We start from the raw sequence: 27,962 nt of genomic DNA, 5'->3' as shown, positions 1-27,962 counted from the left end.
AGATGTGTGCATTTCCTCTGACTTGCTAACAATGCCCTCCTCTGTGTAAATCCTCCTACTAATTAGCGGATTATAACCATCTTGGTCATACCACAACTCCAAATAAACCAATATATCTATGTATACATATTAATGACAAAACACATTTGCCCTAGAGAATATTGTTACTTTTTGTGCTTATTTACAACATTATTGAAAAGAAAAACAAAAAGGGATTTTGTTATGAAGTAAAAAGTTGTTGTGTTTGTGTCATTTCAGTTGCCTGGTCGAGCAACCAGCTTCGATAGCCAAGGATCCTGCTCTTCGCCCAAGCCACCTCCTACACCTTAATGCATCCAGGGTGAACTGGCAACATCCCATCAAGTCTAATCTCCACGAAGACAGCTCGCTCTAAATCCCATATGCCTTTCTCAGCAAATATTGGAACACCATTTGGTGAAGAGATATCACCGGATGGAAGCGATCACCTTTCTAAAACTATGCGTGTTACGCAGTGTGCTGCATTTTGTACTTTTTTGGTATCAATACTTGTTATCATTATGGACCTCATCCATGTACAACTGATATCCTCCCTTTAAATATGCAGTTGAAACAATATCAGGTGGGGTATGGAAAAAGTGGTTCGTTCGTGGTACATTTTATAGAAAAATATTTTGCTATAATGATTATATTTGGTACCAAAAGGAATGTCAAATATCCTGCCAAACGTACTCGTGATGGGATGGAGGGTGCACATTCTTTGCAAAAAGTATGTCCTACGAACAAACTTAAACAGAATGTACAAAATCCTTGTTGAGAAAATCATTAATGTTGTCTGCTCTTTACGGTCTCTGTTTTTTTAAAATTCAAGGAAAGAATGTGGAGTTCATTAGAGTTCAGTTGGTTATTGTTTTGTATGATTTGCGCGTATGCTTCAGAACAAGAAACCACTTTGAAGTAAGTGAAAAAACGATTGCAGCCGTTTTATCAAATACATTCATTCCTTCTAAAATGGTAGCAATTCTGTAAGATTTCAACTCCCAAAAATAATCATTTTCATTATGTTTTATGATTGAATTTTAAATTGGAATCATTGACTATAGGTGTTGAGGGACTTTCTTTCGTCTGAACGTAGTGCAATTATATATTAACTTTGAGGCCCAGAAGAACATTCAGAATTTTGTCAGACGCACACACAGATCTCTTTCCTGAAACTCTCCCTTTCCAGACATCACAGACAGCTCTTTTATTTTAATCTGTCCTTGAAATTAGCAATGCCATGGAGCTCATTACGTGCAAACAGGTCCCATCTGGGCAATTTCCGTCATTTGCTCTGCAGAGTGCAAATGAGAAGTGTAAGGAGGCGGAGGAAGCCTCTCTACACTTATCTATTTGCACTCCACAGAGCAAGTAGAGTAAATACCGCATGCCGTGTACACATGGCAAGCAGCGTTTAGAATTATTTCCTATGGAAACCGCCTGCTTTTTTTCTGCTGCAAAAAGCAGGCGGTTTCCAAATCATTGATTTTACGCCAGCATGAAAATCTCATGCAGGTGTAAAACGAATTTGTTTTTTAAGGCGGAGGGCAGACGGGAGGAGGAAACACAATTTCCATTGGACCCCTGCCCTCTGCTTTCAAAAACAGCACCTTCATTAGCCTACCGGGACTTGGAAAGTGAGCTCCCATGTGATTTCTGTCTAACAGCTAACACCTGAGATGTAAGTGGCTGGTCATTCTCCTAGAGCTTGGGAGGATAGCTCAGCGGCAAGACGACACGGAGCAACACGGGTTCGATCCTTTGGTCCGCGCTTAGAATCTTCTGGGTATTGAGCGCATTATAAATAACCTATCATATCATATCATACTTTCAGTTCCCATTTAGTAGGTGCTGCCATCACTGTATCTCGGTATCCACTATTCAGATGTAAAGAAATTGGCATCACTTTAGCAGACTAGCTAAATACCCTAAGCAAAGGGAAGGCCCACGATATGACACCATTTTCTTTCACTCAGCGGGTGGGTAGCACAGTATCTTTCCCTTCCCCTGATAAAGCTGGGTTCTATGAAAGGAATACGTTTTGCCTCCTTCGTTTTTCCGGGGAACAGAAACTGTGTCCATTGTAAGTCAAGCATCACTCAAAAACACGTTATGTGAAGATGTAATCAAATTCAGCATTAAAACAGCCGCTCATAAGGACGAGGCTTAAAGAATTTGCATATTTATTTATTTATTTGTATTGCGCCGGTAGCTCTCGAGCTTTGGGGGGCAGAGACAAGAACACGAAAGACAGATGACAAACAAAATACACGTAGCACAAGACATTAGAGCTGCATATTTAACTGGTCAGGTTGTGTTATGTATGTTACTTGAAGATGTGGGTTTTCAGTTGTTTGCGAAAGCGTTGGTAGTTGGCTTCCATCCTTATCTGGCCAGGGAGGTTGTTCCAAAGGCCTGCTACGGTTATAGGGAAGGATTTACCCGCTCCGTTTTTGAGTCTGAAAGGAGCTGCCACAATCAGTCCTTGTTCGGCTGATCTTAGCTCTCTGGCAAAACCCGACCCCCTCTGCTTCACCGTGCTCACTGAATCCTTTGTACAACATTTTGGGGTCTAGCAAACGATATACCCGTACAGTGCACAGTAGAAATATCTTATGAAACATTAAAATCTATAAAATAGAGAAGTCATATAACTTAGTTACAAATCAAGAAAGCAAAAATCGCTTGAATAGAACATGTTATTTAGCTGGTAGACAAGTAGAACATGAAAACAGATTCTTAAAATTATATATATATATTTATATATATATATATATATATGTACAGGGGTGCCCTTTTCTTAGAAAAAAATAGTAATATAGTCTATGTAGTTATTCTTACTTTATTTTAAAAAAAAACGATTTGTGTGTACTCTTTACATTACTTTGACATTAGCTATTTTCATCTCTTGGTTTTTACAGCTTTTTAGTTTGTGTTTTTGATCCTGTAACATTGTAGTACAGAACCATACATACTTCAGAAGTTGACACCATACACCTGAAAGCAGCCATATTCTTCTTCTCAGGACAGTGTCTGGTCAGATGAATAAGACATGGTTAAGAAATAACTGTACTACCCACATGCTCTTTTTCATGCACAAAATAGGGGAGCACTTGGCCATTAACGAAATATGCCATAGTTACAGACAGGAAGAAATACAGAAAAGGTTGGGTTTGGGCTGGGATTTGGAGTAGCAAAGATCAGAGTATCGCTGTTTTTAGACAATGATCACTACCACCTTATGAGACATCCATGATCTCCCATGAAAGTGGTAGACTAGCCTCTTTTGTGCCGGTACAATAGTTTTACAGTGATCCCCTTACCCTCTCCCCATGCACCTGGCCCCCTTCATTCTTTATCTCGTCATCCCCACAGCCCTAGATTATGTTTAACTACTTTTTGTTCCCTATACAGTAGCAAATGCACTTTAAAATATACTGGTTGGCCTCATTTTCCCCCAGTCCCTCTCCAAAACCTTTGCACCTAAAATGGGGCCACTTTGAAAAACATTTACGGGGTCACTTTACATTCCCAGTCCTTCTCTATCTCCGAAAAGCAAGTCAAGGGTTTTAAATAGGGTATGCGAGAGGGGAGGATACCCATTTAAAAGATAGTTTATTAGCATGTAAGAAATAAAAGATATAATAATGATGATTTCAATTTTTGTAGACTCGTACCTATGATTGCTGACTACCTTTGCTGGATAAAACGGCTGTCACTAATAGTATGCATTGTGGAATTTAGTTGATATCAAAAACAAATATTATATGGATCATAAATGTATAAGTCATTCAAACATACAGTGCATAAAAATAAGGTATGTCTTTGTGGGAAGAAACACCAGAGTACACTACTTGGCATCATCACTTAAAATAACAGGGCTTAAAAGCTATTCCTCTTGGAGAGCACAAAGTACTATTTTGGTACTAACTTTAGGTGTGTCATTGTTCAAAATAAAAGTCAGGTACACTTTTACTGTAACAAAACACAACATGAAATGTACAAATAGCAGTGTAGCTTCTACTGTCTCTTATTAGTATAGCTCCTTTCTATACAATACAAAAATTCAAGAAATTCATATTTTGGGGTATTTAGGGCAGGGGATCTTGGTGCATTTGTGCCATAAAACTTGACTCTCAAGATTGTGAATCATTAAAAGAAAAACAGGCTATAATATATTTTGAATATAAATTTGATGGTGACTGTAACTGGAAATGTGTTTTAAGCTACTTTTTGTACTATTGTTACACTGTACCATTGTTCTGAAAACAGTATTGGTTGCACTATATTGCACATAATCACCGACGTGGTTTACATGAAAGTCAAACCATGTAGCATTAGTGTTCAGTAATGAACCGAATTACAGCATATTTTGTACAGCTGTTTTGAAAAAAAAACGTATCTTGTTTTGTTGTTGTGATATTCAACATGATGCAGTCCTAACTTTCTTCGTTAAGAGTTTTTATCAATCGCCAAAGGAATTTCAACCTGCATGCCTTTTCATTTGTGGTGTGAGTATAGAGGACCGTTGATTGTTGCGTGATAAATGTGAAAAGCTACAGAATAGTTTATGCAAGATCTGTATTACTGTGTTCCAGTCAAGCGTAATGTTCCTATAATGCAGCAAACTCAAGTCGCAAAACGCAGAGGCAACTGACACTGCATTTCGCCTTTCCACTCTACACTTGTCAAGATGCATTGAAGAAATAAGTGGACTATATGTGGCCCTACTCAACACATTGTGGACAGATTGCAATTGCTTGGATATTCGTAAGAAGCGTGGCTAACCATGCAGTTCAATTATATTGACTGTAATTGCCATTTCAACACACAATCTACAGACAAAAAAGCATGTGGAGTTGGACAGAACGCCCTGTTGTGTAATTCATGAAAATGTCCTCTAATTTAGCTAATAAAATACCTGAACTCCAGGTTAAAGATCCCTGCATCCTATTTACTCTCTGCTAGGGAAAGGGTCTGCAACATGTAGTTCTCCTGATACTTTGGACTGCAATTTTCATCCGACCTAGTCATCAAAGTTTTGGGGAGGGATCCTTGGAGTTCAAAACATCTGTAGAGCAGGAGGTTGCAGACCCCTGCAGGGGGACTCTATCCCATTATTCCTGTATCAGAGTGAATGCCAAGCTTGAGCCAACCTTTTTGTCAGTTGGAGAGCCTCATTATTATCCTTGCTGAAGCGAATTTGTCCCACAAATCCTTATGGATAAAGTACTTTGCTAATAAGCACTGCCCTTGTTTACAATACTACAACATGATTTCCTGGGCTGTGGGAAACATTTTGTAGGACTACAGGGGAAAGTGAAGGAAAAAGACAGTTTGCCAATGTGTTTAGCTATAGTGTTATTTATTTCTATGCCTTTGCAGTTTCAGTGAGCCTGTCTAACCTTTTGAAGCTTTAGTTCCATTGTTAGTCACTGTACACTGACTACACTGGTGTAGATATTGGAGGTTTACATAACACAATCTGAACATTTGCCTTTCTGAACAGCATATTTGCCTTATATTCACATTTGTTGTGTTGTTTGCTTGTTCCCAACTTTCCAGCTCTTTACAAGAGGATCTCCCTTTGCGGCATGTATTGCTACCATTCCGTATTAGAGCAGACATGTATGTAAGCGGTAGCCATTTTTAATTTACAGTAGCTTCCCTTTGTCCACTAATCCCCCGTGTTCACTGTTTTCTTTCATCCCTTTGCTTCTGATATGTGCATGTGTACTTCCGTTTTCCTGGCAAAATATTCAGTTTATTTTGATTCTGACATAGCTGTGTCGTATATCTAATGGCCTCATCTAGCAAAAAGGTTACCATAGATCTGCATGTTCATGAAATTAACCATTCTACTAAACAACACCACTTTTTTGTGTGTGGACAAATATTCAAACACATGCATTGTTTTTGATTCAGAGAATGCACCCCACCCTTTCGTTTCCTAGATATCTTGAAGCTAATGTGTGACTCCAGCTCATGAAACATGATAACGAGATACAGTATTTTATTTGAAGGCAATGGAACAAACAATACATTTTATTCTCCATAAGGTAAAAGTAAAGGATTTTAATTTAAAAGGATTATCAATTTAAAGTGTCTGGCCTCTTAAAGCACTGCAGCCTAAGTACAGAGAATAGGTGAGGTAATGGGAATGCACAGAATTTGATTATTAACTCATTAGCGATATTAATTGTATGTCATGCAGCAACAATGACATTTTCTTTTTAGTTTAATAACAGAAGTCATATCAATTCGAATGCCAGACTAGCAGAGGCTACTTTGCCTCAGCACTTCGTGCCAGTAAATGTGAAAAATGCGAGGTCATCTGATGGTTTCTCCTGATGATAGTTCTAAACAGAACTGAAACATGTTGGTGTGACACTATTTAGAAATACTTACAAATATTTAAATTGGAAAGACCATTTCAAATGAATATCAGAATTATTAAGAATTTTCAGGATACTATTTATAGAGGAGAATAAAAAGAAAATTATTCATAAGAGTGCTCGGCTCTGGCAAACTGTGTTTGAGCAACGAGACATGATTACAGAAGTAAGGCAGTACACAAAACACAGCGTTGGGTCTAAAACTACTCAGCAAAATTACTTCTGCACAACTTAACATAGAAATCACATGCATTTCCTATCGACTGCCCTACATACGTGTCATTAACCATGCATCACTAAGCAAAGAAGGAAAAGCATCATGGTCTGGACTTAACTGTTCCACTTATGGAAACAAAAGAGATTTGACAGGAAGCAAAAATCCAATGCATTTGTATATGAACACACTTCTTAACTTAGCTTGTTTCTTTCAAGAGGGCTTTATCTACACTATAATACTGCTTCTACTACTTTGGCCATGGATCAACAGAGTCATGGATCGCCCATTGTCAACTAACACAGTTTGTTCGCACCCTTCAAAATTTTAAATGGCTGAACCAATTAACACCAAATATCCCATGCACCATCAAAATGATGAGAAGGACCTGTGTGTGATGATTTACAAAGAAGGTTTCATTTTCGGCAAGTGGCAATGAAATCATGGCCTTCTCACATTGCGTGGGTGTGTGCCCCATCTAATTAGGCACTGCTCATTTCCAAGATGCATATTTACATTACTGAACATGCATCATTAGAAACATTAACCCAGGAAAGTACCCAAATAATTCCCTCCTAGAGAGTTCCCCCAGCCATGGGTGCAGTTGTGGTCTGTAAAATCATGCCTTGTCCCCCAACAACTCTAATGCATTGTGTCTTGGGCCAAGTATAACAAATTTGAGTATGTGTGCCAAGCCCTTGTCATTTAAGAAGGCGATGAGGCCCTCATAGTAGAATGGATAATCTAGTGCTCTGTAGTATGTAGTATTGCTACAGATTACACACACGTGTAGCTTACTGAGTAGAGGTTAATGTCCCAGAGATGCTTCAGCATTATGAGGCAGTGGCAGATTGAGGGGAGGGGCTGAGGGTTGTGCTGTCAGACACCGATGGCACCCTGTACCTCCTACAAAGTAATGAAATGGTATTGACCAGTTGCCCAATGAGGATCATCTTTCATCCCCACCACCACCAAAACTTGCAGCTGCTACTGCTGCGACAGCACAGGGAACATAGACTGGGAACATTATCTCATTTTGATATCGTGAAATGTCCTCGTAAATTAACATTAATTCTTCTTGTTATACTAGAAATAAAATATGTGAAATTTTGTTAGATAAAAGTGATTTCTTCATTTGTATATGGCTTTGCAGAATATTTTAGCACCTTCCTATTACGATAATCATCTTTTAAATACTGTCATTACACTATATTGTTCTGGGTCTGCAAGGTGTCATAAACAAAGACATAACATACTCTGGATAGCAAGTGGCGCACTCAAGCAGAAGGAATGGCGATTCATCCACAGTGGATGTTAATGTTAGCTGATTATTCAGCTTTTGGTGAAATAGTCTGAAGTGTCTTCAGCTATCCCTGCTTTTTATATTCAAATCCACAAGCCACTGCACAACAAATATGGTGGATAAATATTTATGATCTATTTACAGACTTTCATTGGGGGGAGGCGGAAATGCGGCCAGTTTGTGATAGCGCTTTTACTCCTGGAACACAATTCTTTTACTACCTCCCCATAAAAATATTCTGCACCTGGATTCATAGCATGCTTACATGACGGCATGACGGCATTAATGGCACAATTATGAAGATGCATGATCCTTACCACTCTGAGGTTGTGGCATCGGGGGCCAGTGAAGGCCACCCTTTAATTATCCCCAGTGGTGAAAGAAGGCAATTTCCACCAGTTAGAAATTCACACTAAATCCTTGCACCACATTCCCAAGGTGGAAGGCATGGCAGGATATGCAATGGAGCATGCCACTTGTAAATTCTTCCAGTACTCTATATCCACGAGTTGCAAGTTCCATATCAGTGGTATAAAGAAGGTGGAGATAGGTGGAAATCCAATCAAATCTATACCAGACTTTTGCTGCTTCCACTTTGAGTGGTTGGTCTGGTGAGTGACTGTGGGTCTCCCCGGGATCTGTGGAATAAGGTTCCCCAGGGGCAGAGTGCTAAAAAGGCATATTCCATACAATGTGGGAGTGTGGTGGTTGCAATACCACACAATCCCACTATTGTGAGAAAATATTTTGGACAAGTTTGCAATGAACTAGCTCTTTGACCCTTTTACTACTCACCCGTGCAGAAATCCTTTGCATTACACTTGCACGGTACTGCCCACCGGAATTAACTTGCACCTGATGAAAGCCTGAACGTTTTATTTTAACATTGCCTAACATACACCATTTTGGATAATTTGGACAATAGAGTGAAACATGTACCAAACAGGGGTGCACAAAATGTGACCAAACAAAAGAAATGAGTTTATTTGATATATTTTTGTTATATGCTTTCTTGTAAAAAACATGCATCAACTAAAGTTTGGTCACAGGTGCTGTACACATCTGGATTTCTACATGGATTTCAGTATTTGTAGTGAGCTTGCTCCACATGTTGTCTGTCACACATTTCAAGATAAGTATTTTTGAAACCCCACCAGACCCACTATTTGCTAAGAGCTTTTTCTTATCTCTGTATTCAGAAAGAGAAATGTCCATGTCGATCTCAGTTTGACACCCCGTACATGTTCAGAACAAGCTGACCGAAATACAAGACACATTCCCTGCATGCACTTTTTAAAAGAAATCTAACAGTGCCTTGTAATCAATGTAATTGAATAAAAAAAATTGATATTCATAATCAGGAACCACCACATGACACCAGAACAAAATGCCATGCTGGGCTGCCTAAGACTAGAACAAGCAAAATGAAACAGGAGACTGACACTCATCCAAAGAACATTGTTCATTTAAACAGGTTTTATTGTCAGATTTGTACACTCCAGTTTTGGCACAATTCTTTTTTTGTAAATTATTTTTCATATAATTTGTTCCGGTTTTAAATGTCATACCTTAGTTTAATCACCTTGAGAACTTCCTTATGATTTGAAGTACTTAACATCTACCAAATATTATTAACAATTCTAAATGAACTATTATTAGAACAGAGAGCAGTTATAAGAATGCTCCTCGGGTTTTAATCATCACTACTATTATACCAATACTAAAATACAACTAATGAGCCCCAGTTTCAAATGCCAAAACATAGTTTTTTAATCACTTTCAATTTGAAGTACTTAACATCTAGCAAATTATATTAGCAATTATAAATGTAATAGTAGTAGCAAGAATTCTCATCTTGTTTCAATCATCACTACTAAAATAGAACTAAAATTAGCAACAATGTTACTAAAAATGCATACCATAACACACGTGGCTATTTAAACTTTCACTGTTCATTGAATAATGCAACTCAGTGACACAATGCATTTGAGATGTACAAAAGATTATAAAGAAAACCGAAGGAATGTGGTTGATGCATTTGGCTGTAGGCAAGAATCAAAGAATAGAGAATGTGTTTAATAATAAAGGGTGTTCTGCATACTTTAGACTGGGGCAGCCATATACACATATAGATCCTTCTGATTTCAATGGCCGTGCAGTTTAGGACTCTCTCCCACACCCCTCTGGATAGTTCAAAGTAATTTTTCAATGTGGAGATGTTGCTTGCTTTAAGCACCAACATGAAGCATCCCAACATTTTTTTTTGTTATGTCCAAGGTAAATTATGTCCAAGGTAAATTGTTTGGAATGTTTTCACTGAGGGCCTGATTCCCTGAGTGTCATATGAAGTACATGTTTTTCATATTGTGTTGATCTTACCATTTTCAATAGTACACATTTCATCATCAGAAAATGATTTTGATGATATTGCATTTGGCAACAAAAAAAATTAAATCCTCAGAAATATCTTCCAACAAATGTCTTCACAGCGAGAAAGATTGAGTAATTGTAAAATGACTTTGTAGAGGTAAACAGTCAAATTAATCTTGTATGAAGCGCTTCAAACCGGGTACCAATCTCTAAATGTGGGATGGCTATCCAACCTGTGTTGCTCCACATTACCTTTCTTCCAAAACAAATGTGTTGCCCCTGGGCTATCATACTGGCCCCATCATGTGGAGCCCCTGAGCTGTCATCCCAGCCCCATCATATACAATCATATGGTTGAATTGCAAGAGTATCTAGAACACCTGTGCTCCAACAATGATCTTTTGTATGTAAAGCAATAGACCACTGTAGCATACAGTGTACATGCACAAAAAATATTTTCAGTGTAATATCGGCTTTAGGTTAAACCATTCATTATACCATAATAAAAGCAACAGGAGGAACACATCTGCTTTGCAATTACAACGTTTAGTTGCACCAAACGCATTTTAACCCAAACTGCCAAACAGAGCACTTTCAGGTTTTTGTATGTTAGAAGATACACCCAAGACATCAGCAGAATTTCCTACGATATTTGTGGAAATAATGTCTCCTGCTGCCATTTGATTCTATGCCATGCATATGCTTTCTTTCTCTTTGGGAACAACCTACTAACTTGGCATGCGCCCATGACACTTGACAAGATGTATCCATGTGCTGAATGAGAATAGAATGGCATAGAGCTAAATGACAGGTCAAATTGGAAATGCACTTTTAGGTGACCAACCCATATTAACACATAATGCCTGCGTATTACTTCCACTTCAACCATACCCATTGTCAAATCAAAGTGCCACATAAGGATTCTACTAATGTACTAAGACATGCAACTCTCATTGCTGCTCTCGGTGGTGTTGAGCATCAGCGCTATGATTAAATACTTGACCGTTTTGTAACTTTGACTATTTGTTATTTATGATGTGACTTTTTACATTGCTCTGTGATTTGATAACAAGCAATCCTTATGGTCAACATCGCTGGCTTCTATACATGTTGTTTTAAAATGTGTATACATATGTACAAACCTCTATACATTTATATATATATATATATATATATCTACACACATACATGAAAAAACACATGTATATTGTATGTTCTTGGAAAACCTCTGTTTCTGACATTATGTATGCACTAACCAACCATTTGTGAACGTTGAGATATGAAATCATACGTTGTAAAAACAATGGTTATTGTTTTTTGCACTAGCCTTTAAAAATGTAACACATTTGAGTATTTCTACAGTGTCTTCTATAGAGGGTATGAACATTTCCGTCATTTGTGATAAATGCTGTAACAATGAAACCTCAAAGAAATGTTCTGAAGTGTACAGTTTGTGATAACTTTTGTAAAAAAAGAAAATGAAATATAATGGGTTCTATTTGTTTCCAATGTATTTTAAACAAGAAATAAAGTAATGATAATGTATTTATTTCAGATCCTTTAGTAGTCAGTGTATTTATTTGTGTTTCAGTATTAGCTGGTTGTGTACTGGCACTTCACTATTTCATAGGGAAAAGGTCACATTTCTGAATTTATTTGTGTTTATAATTTGTTATTGAATACATTAAATGCATTTCATAACAGAGTTGTAATAACAACTGTTGTACATAAGTTCAAAAGGTAACCACACATACTACAACATGAGTGAGAAATAGACTAATATGTATAACAGCATTAAAAAAGTTGTATGTCAAAAAGTACTTGCATGAAATAAATATATGTAGGATGTATTAGTTCAATTTACCAATAGACCATTAACCAATATAAGAGCACCTTGTTTATCAGAATCATTACGACCCTGGCGTTAAGGGTTTAACGGCGCCGTAAAAGGTGTCGGCACCGTTAAACCCTTAACGCCTGATTATGAGGTCCCTTTGCAGGACCCGACCTTAACGGCTGGTTTTTCCAGCCATTAAAGTAGGGACCCGCAAACGGACTTTGGTGCTAATAACGGTACCGCAATTTGTGGTACCATTATTAGCGCCTTCCCCATTCCCATTGAGCCCTATGGGGCAAAAATGGGAATGGGGAAGGGCCATGGGGGCATGGGGAATTACCGCCCCACCAACCTCGGAATGGGGTGGCAATTCCCCATTCCGCCATGGCGGACACCGGCATGGACCATGGTGCTAATAGCACCATGGTCCTCCGCCTGGGTCGTAATGAGGCCCAATGAATAGTTAATGAAAAACCTTTAACTGAAGAAAAAGAGAATGCATCAGAAAATCAACCCCAACAAGTCTTCAATATAAACTATGAACACACAAAAGACTGTATACTCCAGGACAATCAAGACTAACATATAAACCCAGGACATAGACGGGGAGATATGAACTTAAGCTAAATAAAGCAGAGGTATGTACAGAGTATGATACACAATGCCCAAAGTGTAATAAATACAACAATTAATAATATAAGAATTAAAAAATCAAGATAGCACTTAACATACTGATTAGTCCTAGTAGACACTTGTGATTCTCTTAAAAGGCACAGAGGTGAGTATTACAGACTTCTATTTTCTTTATTTTTTGCATAAACATGATAATAGAGCGTAAATTGAGACTACCACTCTCCCAATACTTAGGGCCTCATTACACGGTAGGCGGTAAACCATGGCGCTATTAGCGCCATGGTTCATGCCGGTAATGTACCGGTACCGCCTTGGAGGAAAGGGGAATTACCTATTCCAAGGTTGCCGGGGCGGTAATTCCCCCTTCCCCCATTGCCCTTCCCCATTCCCATTTTTGCCCCATACGGCATAATGGGAATGGGGAAAGCGCTAATTATGGTACCGCAAACTGTAACTAGGTACAAATAAATAAATATTACAAAAACATTTGAATGTTTCAGTTAAAATATTTTACTCGCTTATAAAAATACTCTCATTGGGAATTGGACTTACATTTTTACTCTCTAAAAAATCATTTTTACTCACAACTTTAAAAAATAGAGAGTAAAATACTCTCCCTTCCAAATCTTATCTGGAGCACTGGTGTCAACCCTTTGTCTTTCATAACCCCTTAACCAATATGGCTAATGTATGATGGGAAACAAAGCAAGCTGTCTATAAAAGGAAATAAACAAATCCCTCAAATATGTTGTCCAATCACCTGACAATCTTTCATATTGTTTTAAACACAGAACAAAATTATGAATTATTTGGAAAGGCAGGAAACTCCATAACTTTACATGCTGTCTTAGTATGTCGGCATAAATAAATAGACACACAAAGTTGTAAAATCTCGCCCTTTAAAATCCAATAAAGGATCATCTTAAACCTGATGAAAGTCCACAAATATCATTAAAATGACAAGTTTAGCTGTTATCTGCTTGGGAGAGAGATGCGTGCTCTCTGGCCACTTTCCAATAGTGAAACATCGCATAAATGAGAATACCTAGGAGGGGGGTGGATGACAAGATACACCCCTTGCAAAAAGTCAACAAATCAAGGAATTCTCCCCAACTGGAAAACCATCGACCAGATCATGGTACACCGAGATAGTATCCTGATGTGATCTCACTGTCTGATACAAAGCTGTTCTGGCCAATTCAGACAAAAAATGGCAACTTCCACAGGTGCCTGATAGGGTTCCGTGTCTCCTTGGGTGCAACAGCAAACCGAGGCATTCCAGACAAAACTGTAGGATTGAAGGGTACTTGGTGCCAAGGAGCTGCTGATAAGAAGTGAAGCTGATTGTGAAATGCCCGAGGATCTCACCTATCCCTGGTACAAGCCAAGTCATGGCAACCAAACTGTTGTCTATTACAATAAATATACTTCCGGGCCCATGTGAATGTTGAGGAAGGATGGGAGAAGGACCGGGCTGGCTATGCCCAGTTCCACATAAGTGGATACAAAGCTTGAAAAGGCAAAAAAGGCGTATTGTGAAATGAATCTATGACCCTGTGCTGACAAGATTTTATTTCGTAGTAATTTTTACTGAACAAATTACTATGAAAAAACTCATCAAATTTTTATTTTGGGGGTCCCTCCAACTCCCCCCTTTCCCTGTGGTATTACCCCAACCCGCCTAACCTTTTTAATTCTTTACCCACCCCCTCTATGAGATTTTACATAGTAATTATTTTCGGTAAAAATGACAAAACAATGCAGCACCTATGAAATAACATTGCGACCTGGGACTAAAGATGTAGCAAGAGTCAAGGCAGCATTGCAAAGGGTGGTGCGGCATAAGAGGTGCCTGGATGCCAGGCTTGGGAGAAAGCATCTGAGGCTACGGCCATATGATTCAGTCTCGAACTGAAGAAACCCAGAAGCAAATTGAGGCAGAAAGCAAATCAGTCTAATTTTGAGAGGAACCCACAATTTCAGAATTCTAATGCACCAGCTCTTCTCAATTTCTAAGAAACTCGGAATGAACTCCACCTGGACCTACAATTGTCATGGCAGGAAAAAGAATCCCCAAAACTTCTAACCAGATCTGCTAATCCCTTGGATTTAATACCCCCTAACGTGTTAAGTTAATGGACTGTGGAGAGGTTGTCCATCTACAATCTGACTGTGCCAAACAGTGAACTTCAATAGGTCCAGTAAGAATCTCACAATAGTGTAGGCACACCCATGACTCCTCCCGGGACCACCTTTCTCCAGTTAAACTCATTTTACAGCCCCTCACCCCACCCACTGCCAGATATTTCCTACTCCTAATAAACTTGATAATAGTTGTTATTCTTACCAAATGTAATAATGCTCAATGTATTGGCCTTAAAAGGATAAAGGGCTATATCAGTACTTATGGGGTGCAAACCTGTGTTGATCTTCATTTACGATGTTACATACACATGCCCATAAGCTGATATGCATATAAATGTTGACCTTAGGTCACAATGACATAGAATGCTTGACCATTGGTCCGAGTGCCACTGAAGGCCTGCTCATCTTTTACTTTGCATAGAAGGCCTGCCCTTCTGTCACTATGCCTGGAATTCCCATCCATCAAGTAGTGTGCATAGAAGATTTGCCCATCCATGAATGTGCACGGAATTGCTACTTATCATTTACTGTGCCACATAATGCTGACACGTCGATGTATATATACATAATGCCTACCTTTTAGTTACCGTGGTGCACAGAATGCTCACCATTCATCAGGCCTGCAAGTAGTGAGCACAACTTCCCGAGACAGACCTAATGCTGCACAATGAAATTTTATTTTTGGTTGTAAACTTTATCAAACATTGTAGCCAAACAACAGCTGCATTTCGGGTTTCTTTCTAAAACATGTATCTTGCTAGGCTCTCTTCAACTCCTGTTTCTTCCATAGTAGTGATTCTTATGCACGCAAGTACACTCTCACTCATTGGCTTTAAGTCTTCCTCTTGGGTTGGGGGCGCTCTTGCGCACATCCAAGATGGCCGCCTAGCGCAGGAGCTCCAGCTCGGAAGAAATCCTTATTAAGAATTAATCCGGTCAGCAGCGTCCCAGACTTGAAATTAAGCCACTTCCTAGCAGCAGAAGCTTTACGGCACACACTGGTGTAACATCGTGCGGAATCGAAGCCCGGGTGCTGAGATATTCCGTTTTGAAGATTTGGCGGTTGACGGAGGCCTGCGGAGCCGCGTGAGGGCTCCACCGACACCAGTTAGAGGGCTGCGGTGGGGGAGGAGCGCCGCACGACCCACGACATCCTGCCGGGAGGGTGAGAGTGATTGAGGTGGTGGCCGCCCAGAGACGACGGAACCAGTTCCCTACCCGGGCACAACCTCCAGGACCCGCTCGGGTTGACTGGACCACACGGGAGAGATACGGGGGAGCTTTGAACTGCTACGCAGCTGTGGAACTGTGATGGCCGCCTGGCCTGACCCCCGCCCTTGGACCTGCCACGGAGCTACCTGCGGCTCCGCTTGGGCGGCCTTCTACCGATCGGCGATCTACGGCTGTGGTGCGACCCGGCCCCCTTGCGGAGGGGCCCAAGGTGGAGCCAGGCCCTCGCCCGGGACGCGGGTTGAGCCGGGACGTGCCCCCTCCCCCCACCACGGGTATCAAGTAGGTGGCCGGGGGAAGGAGAGGAGGACTGTTTTGACCGCAATACGGGGAGGCCCTACACGGGGAACAGAGAACCACAGCCTAGGCCTACTGCGGCCTACCCCCAACTAGGACACTAATCCTATAACGCCCTGGGCTGCCCCGGATCGGCGCCCCGCACCGCCCTGGGAACACAGTCTCGCCCAGCAACATCCAAGGGGAGAGACGACATACATCCCTCAGAGGAGAAAAATCAGCTGTGACCACAAATCCGCGGTGGAGCTGCCACCCAACGCTCGAACATAGCGGTACTCCCAGGCAAACCCTGCGACACGGGTCTCGGGGTAGAAAGTACGGAGGTCTCCGTTAACGAGACGTCGCTCACCTAAATCCTACACACCGGCTGTTGGTTAGGCACTTGGGGCAAATATAAGATAAAACACGCTTTACCCACAACTGTGTCGCACAGTAGGACACGGAGCAGAAGATTTGTGGAAGACCACAGTCCATCCCTTCCTGGAGGCCGCAACACATGGGCCGCACCGAGAAGAGGGGGGCAGGTGGGAAAAAGATTGGCCCGATGGACACTTTCACTAGCTCGCAGCCGCAAGGGGCGGCTGGCGGGGAGATACACCCGCCAGATGGTCATGAGGCTGACCCGTTGGAGCGCCTGGCAACGCTGGTGCAGAATGGATTCATTACCATGAACGTCAAATTAGATGATATAGTGGCGACAATTGGATCCTTGAAGGCACGTGTTGAAAAGGAAAGCACTTGTGTCACGGAGGCGGAAAATAGGATAAGTGCAAGTGAGTATACGATACTGCAACACAGCCGGGATATAGCACACCTCCAAACGGAATTGCATAAAACCCAAAACAAATTTGAGGACCTTGAGTCAAGATCCCGGAAGAACAACATCCGGATCATTGGGGTATCGGAAAAGTTTGGAAAGGGCCCCATGGAGAAACAGGTTGAGGCCTTGCTGAAAGACATCCTAGGTGCAGACTCCTTTTCGGATCACTTCCTGGTCGAAAGAGCCCATCGCACCCTAGTACCGCTCCCGAAACCAGGAGCCCCTCCTCGAACTATAATTGCACGCCTCCTAGATTATCGTGACAGGGACACTATACTCCGGCTGTCGAGAGAAAAAGGTACCCTACGGTATGAAGAGAACACAATCCACATATATCCAGACTTCTCGACTAGCGTGCAAATGCAAAGGAGATCATACGAAGGGGTAAAAAAAACAGCTACGTATGCGAAATGTGCCCTATGCCCTCATCTTTCCTGCGAAAATGAGGATACAACATGGAGGACGGGCCCACTTCTTTGAGAACCCCACAGATGCTTTGTCATACGTGGAGTCTTCCATTCCATTACCCACCGGAGGTCGAGGGGTAGATCAAAATGAGAACTCATAACTGAGGTATGAGAGGCGAGACCCGAAAGAGAAGCAGGGAAGGTTAAACTCCGACCAACCGCCGCATGGTGAGAAAATAAAGAAATTGGGAGTTACGCAATGGTGACGAACTGAACAAAATGTTGTTTTTTTCCAGGCTGTGACCCTAAGTCTGGAGCGAGCCAGATGTATGCGATTAGTGACCCTCAGGAAAGTTCCACATGTTTAAGGGATTGTTTGTTGTGGGGCAGCATTGTCATGTTGGGGTTGATAATGTGGGTGGGGGGCTAAAAGGTTGCATGACTGTGGGAACCGAGACTCAGTTAGAGGAGTCTCACAAGTTAAAAAGCGTGGTGACATTGCAGCACATGGAACTCTCCTAAATAACAGCAAGGTAAAACAGGCTAATTGGATATACATACATGGCTAACTCTATTAACACGACCCAAGGGCTTAAACTGAAACTTCTTACTTGGAATGTACGGGGGTTGAATAATCGAGCCAAATTGAGTAAAGTGGGTGCTTATGTCACCCGGCATCAGCCCCAGATTGTCATGCTGCAGGAAACACACGCACTGCGGAAGGTTAATGCCGAGCTCTTGAAGGGGTGGGGAATGCACAGGTACTGCACGGAATACTCCTCGCAGGCAAGAGGTGTATTGACCCTGATACACCCATCAGTTGGGTTCCAGCTGGTAAGGAGTAAGATAGACCCGATGGGTCGCTATGTTATGGTCTGGGGCTACGCCATGGGGGAAGAATTGCTATTGATAAACACATATGGCCCAAATGTTGACGACCCTGATTTTTACACAAATGTGCTGAATGAGATTGGTGCATGTGGAAGCGAGCGAATATTATGGGGAGGAGATTTTAACACCATTTTAGATACAAAACTAAATCGCTCCGCCTCCACACACAGAAACCCCACAAAAACGGGACACACTCTACAGCAAATCATTTTGCAACTGCAGTTGGTAGATGCCTGGAGGGCATTGCATCCCCATAAGAGACAGTATTCATTTTATTCTTCAGTAGATGACACTGAGTCCAGTATCGACTATTGGCTGGTGTCGGCCCCTCTCCTACACCAAATCAAGGGATGTGAGATGTTTCCTCGCACCCTGTCGGATCATTCCCCCGTCGGGTTAGAGGTCACACTAGGAAACATTAGACCCCCGCCCAGAAGATGGAAGATGCCCTCTGGCATCCTAAAGGACCCTGCAGTGGCAGAGGAATTGCATACCAAGGTAGAATTTTTTTTCGAAGCCAATAGGGAGTAAGTGAACAGCCCTGCGACATTATGGGAAACATTTAAGGTATGGGTGCGGGCTATCCTGATTTCTAAATCCACGGGGCTATTGAAAGCGGTCAGGAAGGAATTAGCAGAGGTTGAGAAACGGTTGGGGGAGCTAGAGCAACCGTACACATCCTTACATGAAGACAACACCCTGGCGGATATCAATAGTAATCTACAATCCTTCAATAAACTAGCTAAAAGGGAATTGCTTTATATGGCTACTCCGATCAGGGCACGTCGATACGGAGGAGGAAACAAGGCAGGGCGCACCCTAGCTAACCTGTTGAAAGCTGATAGAGGCCGCACACTGATCTTTAGCATAGTGGCTAGCGACGGCACAGTGCACACTAACGAGGAGGGTATCAATAGGGAGTTTTCCCTCTTTTATCAAGAACTATATGCTAATCACGATTAAAAAACCCCCAATGATATTGAAATGTACTTAGACAGTATCCCGCTTCCAAAGTTGACTGCTGAAAGTAAGCTACTGTTAGATCAACCCCCTTACGATTGAGGAAGTCAGGGAAGCAATCAAATCATTAGCCAACGGAAAGGCCCCCGGCTCAGACGGTCTGGGAATCGAATTGTACAAGGAACTGAGTGATGAGCTTGCCCCGATATTACTGGCCGTGTGGGAGGAGGCCACAGAGGCAGGAACGTTGCCACTATCCATGAGAGAGGCTATAATTACGGTGCTTTCTAAGCCTAGGCCTCCCCGATCCACCCATTACAGGTCACTCACCTGGCACACTTTACTTGCTTTGCCACCATTCTCTAGTTGCCCTTTGACATACTTAATGGCTCTTGCCAATGCTTGCACATTTGCATTATGGCTCTTGCCAATGCTTTTTCTCTTAATCTGCACAGTTCATTTAACTCATGTGGTTCCACAAAACAACTTTCATTCATAACAGTATTCCACTGTGCTTGCTTTCATTCCGATCGGTATTCAAAGTTCAATGTGTTTGCTTTCATGTAAATCGATATTCAATATGCCTCTTTTCATCAAAATGCTTGCTTTCCTTTGAAGCGGTATTCAATATACTTATTTTCATCAAAATGCTGGCTTTCCTTTAAAGCAGTATTCAGTATACTTGTTTTCATGAAAATGCTTGCTTTCCTTTAAATCAGAGCTTTCAATCACTTTCTTATACATTTTACATGCTCGCTTGCTGTCCCGGTGTCCCCTTTCTCTAGGCTGACTCACTGGTAGGTGCTCACAGCATTCTGTAAGGCTTCCCAGTGCCACAAACTCTCTCCCTCTCCCTCGTGCAGCTCCTCACATAGTCTCTGCAGCGGCTCTCTGTGGCTTTACTCCACCAACGATGTGTATCTTGCAGCGCGGGCATCACTCAGCGGCTTGTCCTGCTGATGCCGGCTCTTCTTCCGCACTCTGCCACTGGCATCCAGCCTCCTTTAGCCATGCGTCCTGCTGCATACACTCTGCATCTTCTCAGGTCCCTCAATCACTGCGTCTGACACACCGTCTTCCCGGAGAGGTCTGCTTCCGCACAGCAGTCCGGCGACCTGCTTGCACAGTTGACTTCATGTTCTTCCGTCTTCCTGCTTTTAAACCTCACGCCAGGCTCATTGGTCAGAAAAAGACTAGACCAGTCATTGCTAGTTTGGGAGCTCTGTTTTACCAATCAAATAAAAATAATTAGCTTTATTGCAGCATGAGCCATAACAGCATACAAAAATAAACATCCTGACAGTAGACATTTTTGGCAATATACAAATATTTAAAATGATTACAAAAACATAGCAGCATCATTCCCCAAATAATGTTTAAATTAAGTTTCCATGTTAAGACCATTATCTGGATCAGTACAACGATGAGATTCAACAAATACATTCAATGTAATATATGTTCTAACGTTGTGCAACATGATTAGAATAAAGATTTAGCAGCATCTTTCACCAAATAAAATGACACAAAATGTTGAAGTTAAAAACGAAATCTTGACTTGATTGTCACATTAATAGTATTAATTGAAATACATTCAGTATATTCACAGTGCAAGCAGAAAAGAATCAGTCCAGTAAAGCAGGATGTTAAAATCATTGCAGTATTAAAAGGATGATTGTCACAATCTATCCCAGTAATGATGGCCTAATAATTAATTAGGATAGAGCTAGCATATGGGAGAGAAGACTTGCAGCCCATCCTTTTTAAGCTTTTTTCATCGAATGGAGGGATGCTAAAATAGGGCGCTGTTACCTTTAAAGATCTGTTGCCTTAGCAACTACGCGCAATGGATATGTTTGACCATTCAAACTACTGCAGTCTCGGGACATCGATGGGCAGAATATTATGGAAACGTATATCAATCTCCCTTTCCTTCTTGCATGTCTGAGTTTGATAACATGCTCATGCTACTACCACATCTTTTTGCCTTTGATCGAGATGACCTTCTGCAATCCATCATTAGTTTGAGCTCATCCAGAGCACCGGGACCAGGCGGTTTATCCAATGTGGTACTGAAGTCCCACCATGAGATTTGGGAAGATATTCTCTATTTAATTTACCAAGAGATCTTACAAATAGGCATTATACCCTCTTCCTGGAGGAAATCACTTATCAGTCCCCTCTTTAAGAAAGGCGACCGATCTGATCCAGCGGCATGTAGATCTATCGCCTTGTTAGATACACCGGGAAAGATTTTCACAGGATTACTGTTGAAAGAGTTTAACTCATGGCAAGATAAGAGGGGACTAACAGATCCCTTCCAAACAGGTTTTATTTCAGGTTTAGGAACAAGTATCAATTTATTGACCATTAACATCATAAAAGCAAAAGAACAATACAGGAAACAGCCTTTATATATGTCTTTTGTAGACTTTCGCATGGCGTTTGACTCTGTGCCAAGAGTACTGTTATTTAAAAAATGGTTAGATGCTCAATGCCCAGGGCACTTAATAAATTACATACATCAGTTACACACTCAAACGTCAGTGCAAATTCGTTTAAATACTATTGGATTGCTGACTGCCGTGATAAAAACTGACAGAGGGCTCAAACCAGGCTGCCCCTTTGCCTCGGCTCTTTTTAATTTATTTATTTCGGATCCAGGCCAGTGTTTTATGAATGTTACATCAGACTCATCGAAATTAGGCACCGCCACGATTAAGTGGTTACAATATGCAGATTATTTCGTTTTAATATCAAAAACACTGTGAGGGTTGCAGTTATTGCTAGATGACCTAGGTGAATACACAATTAAAAACTGCCTGACGATAAACACTGTGAAAACAGAAATAGTACAGTTTGGCTCAGTTGGGAGAGGCCATTAATCTAGAAGCTGGCACTTACAGAACCAATTATTTCCAATAGTTGATGAATACATTTACTTGGGACTGAATATTAATAATCGTTTTACGGATCGTCCATGTCAGCAAAAATGGAGAGAAAAATTGACAACGGCTATTTCTCAAACCAAAATAATAAATGCTAGATTTGGGGAATGTTCATTTGTACCTATTTTAACATATTACAAAGAAAGAGCTACACCAATTCTATTATATGGTGCTGAGTCTATGATATATAAATCCAGTCATTTTTAGCAGCAAATTGAAGGCAAGTACTGGAGGTCTGTTCTTAAGTTGCAAAACAGAGGGGGATCTGGGAGTCCCTGCCAACAGGAACACGACCCATTGACCTGTTCTTGGGTGGATGGCTCCTGGGAGAGTCTCGCCCAAGTCTTTAGCTCACTTTCCCTTTCACAGAGGAGAAATATCCCTGCATATTAGTTTTTGTCCTGCCCTGGGGCAGTCCAGCACCAAAATGCTAGGCAATTCTCCTCTGAACAAGAGTACCAACAGCAACCCCATACACATGTTTCAGCCTTGTTGGGGGTCATCAGTGAGGTGGAGCTGTGCCTCTGAGAACAGTGAGCAAGGGGTCCACATCAGGATTCCCCTGGTAACTTAGGGTGAGACCCAAAGTTACTTAATATGCAAAACAGAGGGGGGTCTGGGTGTCTCTACCAGCACGAACACCGCCCATTGACCTCTTCTTGGTTGTATGGCCCCTGGGAGAGTCTCAACCAAGTATTTAGCTCACTGTCCCTTTCACAGAGGAGAAATATCCCTGCATATCAGTCTTTGTCCTGCCCAGGGGCAGTCCAGCACCGAATTGCTAGGCAATTCTCCTCTGAACAAGAGGACCAACAACAACCCCATACACGTGTTTCCGCCTTGTTGGGCACCATCAGTGAGGTGGAGTTTTGCCTCTCTGAGAACAGTGAGCAAGGGGTCCACGTCTGGATTCCCCTGGTAACTTAGGGTGAGACCCAAAGTTACTTAATATGCAAAACAGAGGGGGGTCTGGGAGTTTCTCTACCAGCACGAACATGACCCATTGACGTGTTCTTGGGTGGATGGCCCCTGGGAAAGTCTCAACCAAGTCTTTAGCTCACTGTCCCTTTCACAGAGGAGAAATATCCCTTCATATCAGTCTTTGTCCTGCCCAGGGGCAGTCCAGCACCGAAATGGGCAATCCACCCATTTGTTTTGTCAATAATGACAAAATCTCCAGTGCGCATGCGTTGGCGTACCTAGCAACGAACAGCTCCTTCCGCATTCTTGGGAACACACGTCTCGCCGACTCACCAGCGGCAGAGACCTCGCTGACTCCAGAAGCGGCGCAGCATGACTCAGCATCTGAACCACAAGGTGAGCCCGGGGCCGCTGGCTTGCACGCGTTCACGTGTCTGTCCGGCCCCCTGGCTAACGATACGTGTGCGCGCCGAACCAAGGGCAATTTTCCCACACACCGCACTAATTCCTTAGCCCTGTATTTAACCTCGAATAAACCTGCACTAAACCAGCATGCGGGCACTACTCTTTAGACACTAACATGTCTATCTCTCTAACTAGCACTGGAACACAGGACGCTTTGTTCTTCTCCTTTGCTTCCGCATGACTTTATTTTAACCATTGCGGCTGGTGCTAACAGCACCAATCTTCAAACACCATGTTTTGGCTTCTTCCGAGGGTCACACAGTCTCCATTTGCTCACAATTTGCAAGCTGCACCTAAAGACAATGGCATGCTTTGTGGCACCCAGCTTGCAAATAAATAATATAATTTTTAATTTAATTAATTTAATTCATTTAAACGTTAGTTTACCGCCTACAGCTAACTTTGATAGTGGTCTCTGTGCTCTATTTACCTAGTGACCTCTGGAGCAGTAACAAAACTACTGGCTCCCTAAATTCAAAACGGTCTAACCATATGATTTGTCCATTCCACACAGCCTCGAGACTATTCGTGAACCTTCTGCATTTATTGGGAAGCCCGCCAAACCTGGTACCTGCATTAGTGGTCCCGGCACAAGACGGTCCCCTCTTTTCCAAAAAGCGTGGCCACACCAACGCGCATGAGCTAATGCGCACCGGCAAGTAAGTTCACAAACCGGTCGCTATGAGAACAAACTCAGCCCTAACCCTAGTCCCATTGATTGGGATTCCCATGGTATTATACCCACTCACAACATACCTATGTCACCCCTTACAGGGTCCCTGATTCTCAGCCCTGATGAAGGCGGACTTTACATCCACTTACCACCGTCGAAACGTGACAACTACAGGGAACAGTGATATACCTGTATACTAGCCAGTTGGAACCTCTGCCACCAACCAGCTCTTGATCACGTTGGCTAACAATCGGATATCTTGCATCAAAAGACCCTGCATCATTCATTGACTTTCTAATGAAATAACTTTCAGCTAAATAACTCTTTTAGCACTAAATACGGGAACGCATGATGCAAAGAATTTACTAGCAAAACTACACATGCATTATAATTTGTTTCCCAACTTCGTATCAAATCTGAAGCATCATCTCTTTAGAGATATCAGACTTGATCATTTCACAAGATGTTGACTGCACATGTTAATTGTTTTCAACTTGTTTCACAATATGTAGACTGTCCCTTTTTTTGAATGTAAATAACCATTCACTACAGCTTTATATTTTGCATTTTTTGTACTTACATGTTCTAGCTGTTCACTTTATACAGCAGTAAACATATTTTATGTATTGCTTGCATTTTTTCATTTCTCTACAAATTGTCTAAATGCTTTGTTTGAGTTTGCGGTAATATATACCTAGTGGTTGATTCATTTAGTGATTGCTAAAATTAGGCAACACATGTTTCGCTTTTTCTAAACAACTCAAGAGGATAGGCCAAGTAGTTGTATTGACCTATTTCTCTTGAAATGTTGTGGTTACTATAAAACAGTAAAGGTACACACTTCGTTTCATAGTCTTAGTATTTGGCCACGTACCTTTTCCTTAATGGCCATTCCCTAACTTTCTGTTACCATTTACGGGCAACCGCGTTGCTTAGGGTTTCCTTCTTGTTTCGCCTTTTTTTGATAGAACTCGGATTAAATCCACTTTTACCCATGGTCCATCATTTTTAAATCCACTGTTTAAGTTCTCTCCCAAGTCTACCAATTGCTTGGCGTCCCCACTGCCTTGGAAAAGAAACCTGTTTCTTGATATAATCTCTCATTTCTCTCCAATCATTTCACTCCCACGCCAATCCTCGGGGATGGCGGAAAGTGCAACATTAAGCTTCACCGAGCAACAAATTTTGGACACTATTAGTGGCCCCTCTTTTTTCACCCCTTCGGGTGATAATTCTTTACCACCTCCAGGAGGAATCAACTCAGGAGATAACATCCTAAGACTAAAGAAAAAGTGTTTCCGCACGGAACTTCATGCTCACTTTTTGAGAGAGTATTTGCGAGCCAGCATTATCCCTAGTGGCCTGGTCATTCGAAACACTCCATGTCTCTTCTTAGACGACAAGGAATACGTGACAAATTTTAGCTACGTGGCTACCAAGTGTAGCCGTGACCTCATGGTATTAACCATCAATACCGCAACACAAATCACTTCAAATATTCAGAAAGACCTTGACCTTGAGGAAACTACCTTCGCTACTAACGCAGCAATTACCAATGCCAAGAACCTACTAACAGACATCAACAAGCAATTTGAGGATTTCAAGACCGCTACCCTGAACCGAAAAATCAAAAAACTTCAGAAAGACACTAAAGAGTTTAACTTGGAAGTAATTTACCCTTACATCTCCGACAATTACCTAAACAACCTAAATCGGGGCACACCACAAGGTAACCGAAGGAATCGCAGAAGAGGGGTAGCTTTCACGGGCTCCAGCAATGGATCGTCCTAGGAATGACCAATCTCGACAACAACCTCGGTCACAAGGCCCACCACCAGCGAACTTTGGATATCCTGCTCCATCCCCATTTTTTCCTTTTTTAGGGGGTGGGGGTTTGGCAACCCCCAATGGGGCCCGCCACAATGAGGGTTCCAACCACGCGGAGGAAGAACAAACCAACGTCCCAGGCGCCGCAGACAGAGATACTAGATCCATCCGAAGACCTTGAAAAAATTCCAATTTTCAATCTGGCTAACATTTCGCTGTCAAATGCAGAAACTTCACTGCTCACTAAGGGCCTATCCTTTGTGCCAACAGCACAGACTGACTGGTATGACTCTGAAATGGAGATACAGACTTTCTTAAGAAAAGTCAGACTAAGAACTTTCTTCCATGACCACAATTTGGAAATAGAGGAAACAGATGAAGACACTGGACTACATAATCCATGGTCATTCACCCCATCTGATCGCCAAATACCTATCGAGCTCTTAACATTTGAAAGATGCGTGCTGGAAGATTTTGATCACCTACGAAAGAAACCCTACAAAACTAAACATAATATGTCTCTAGCTGAGAAACAGGCACTAACATCGCTACAAACCAACAAAAACATCATTATCAAACCATCGGACAAAGGGGGAGGTCTAGTGATCATGACCATAGACCAATACAAAAACATGGCTCTAGCACTACTTAACGACCGAGAAAGCTACTCATTACTTCGCAAAGACCCTACTCGGGAAATATCACAAGAAATATTGGAATATGTAAATTTTGCATTACAACGCGAGTGGATCTCGCAAAAAGAAGCGGAATACCTAGTAAAACCAGCTGGCAGGACCCCGTGCTTCTATTCTTTGCCCAAAATACACAAAGACTCCACAAACCCACGAGGACGACCGATAGTTTCAGGATGCGGCTCAAGCATTGAACCACTGTGCAAATTTGTAGACACTTTTCTGCAACCAATCAGCATTCAAACACCAACCTACCTCCGGGACACCACTCATACAATAACCATCTTTGAAGACCTAGAATTTAATCCATTGGAACAACTGCTGGTTACTATGGACATTAAATCACTATATACCAGTATTCCTCAATAAGATGCAATTGAATGCATCAGGGAATGGCTCACCTTGAATCCTCCCGAGACCAGGACCCCAGTGAACTTCATTGTCGAAATCATGACGATTGCACTTCATCGAAATTTCTTCACTTTTGACAACACCATATACCTGCAAACGAAGGGAACTGCCATGGGTGCAGCCTTCGCGCCCAGCCTAGCTATCCTGTTCATGGCCCAATTTGAGAAAGACTTTGTATTCTCCAATCATAACAACTGGCAAACCAACATCAGCCACTGGCACCGCTACATCGATGACGTCATTTACATCTGGACCGGTAGCCCATTGGAACTTACCAACTTTTGGAACTGGCTAAACACCTGCAATTCACATATCCAGTTCACGATTGAACAAAGTAATTATGAAATAAAATTTCTGAACCTATCAATCCGCTCCAAAAATGGAAAACTAATGTGTGATTTGTATCGAAAAACAACTGCCCGCAACACTCTACTTCATTACACCAGCAACCACCCGGAACATACCAAAAACAATTTACCATACGGACAATACTTAAGGATACGCCGGA

General features: G+C 41.8%; 1 protein-coding gene across 2 annotated transcripts in view; it reads left to right on the top strand.

Annotated features, from left to right (window-relative positions):
* The window catches only part of SYT10 (synaptotagmin 10), a 583,991-nt gene extending 572,142 nt beyond the window's left edge, over positions 1-11,849 (top strand). For both annotated transcript variants that reach the window (XR_011281745.1, XM_069628104.1), the window contains one exon: positions 259-11,849. Coding sequence is in view for 1 of the 2 variants with exons in the window: in XM_069628104.1 (XP_069484205.1) it covers positions 259-330 (72 nt within the window). In the remaining variant the exon portion in view is untranslated. The remainder of the gene's footprint in view (positions 1-258) is intronic.
* Positions 11,850-27,962: the final 16,113 nt, after the last annotated feature.

Source organism: Ambystoma mexicanum, chromosome 12 (assembly GCF_040938575.1).
Source record: "Ambystoma mexicanum isolate Mex_15411 chromosome 12, UKY_AmexF1_1, whole genome shotgun sequence".
In the NCBI taxonomy this organism is placed as follows: Eukaryota; Metazoa; Chordata; class Amphibia; order Caudata; family Ambystomatidae; genus Ambystoma; species Ambystoma mexicanum.
This window is presented reverse-complemented; position numbering and strand designations above follow the sequence as displayed.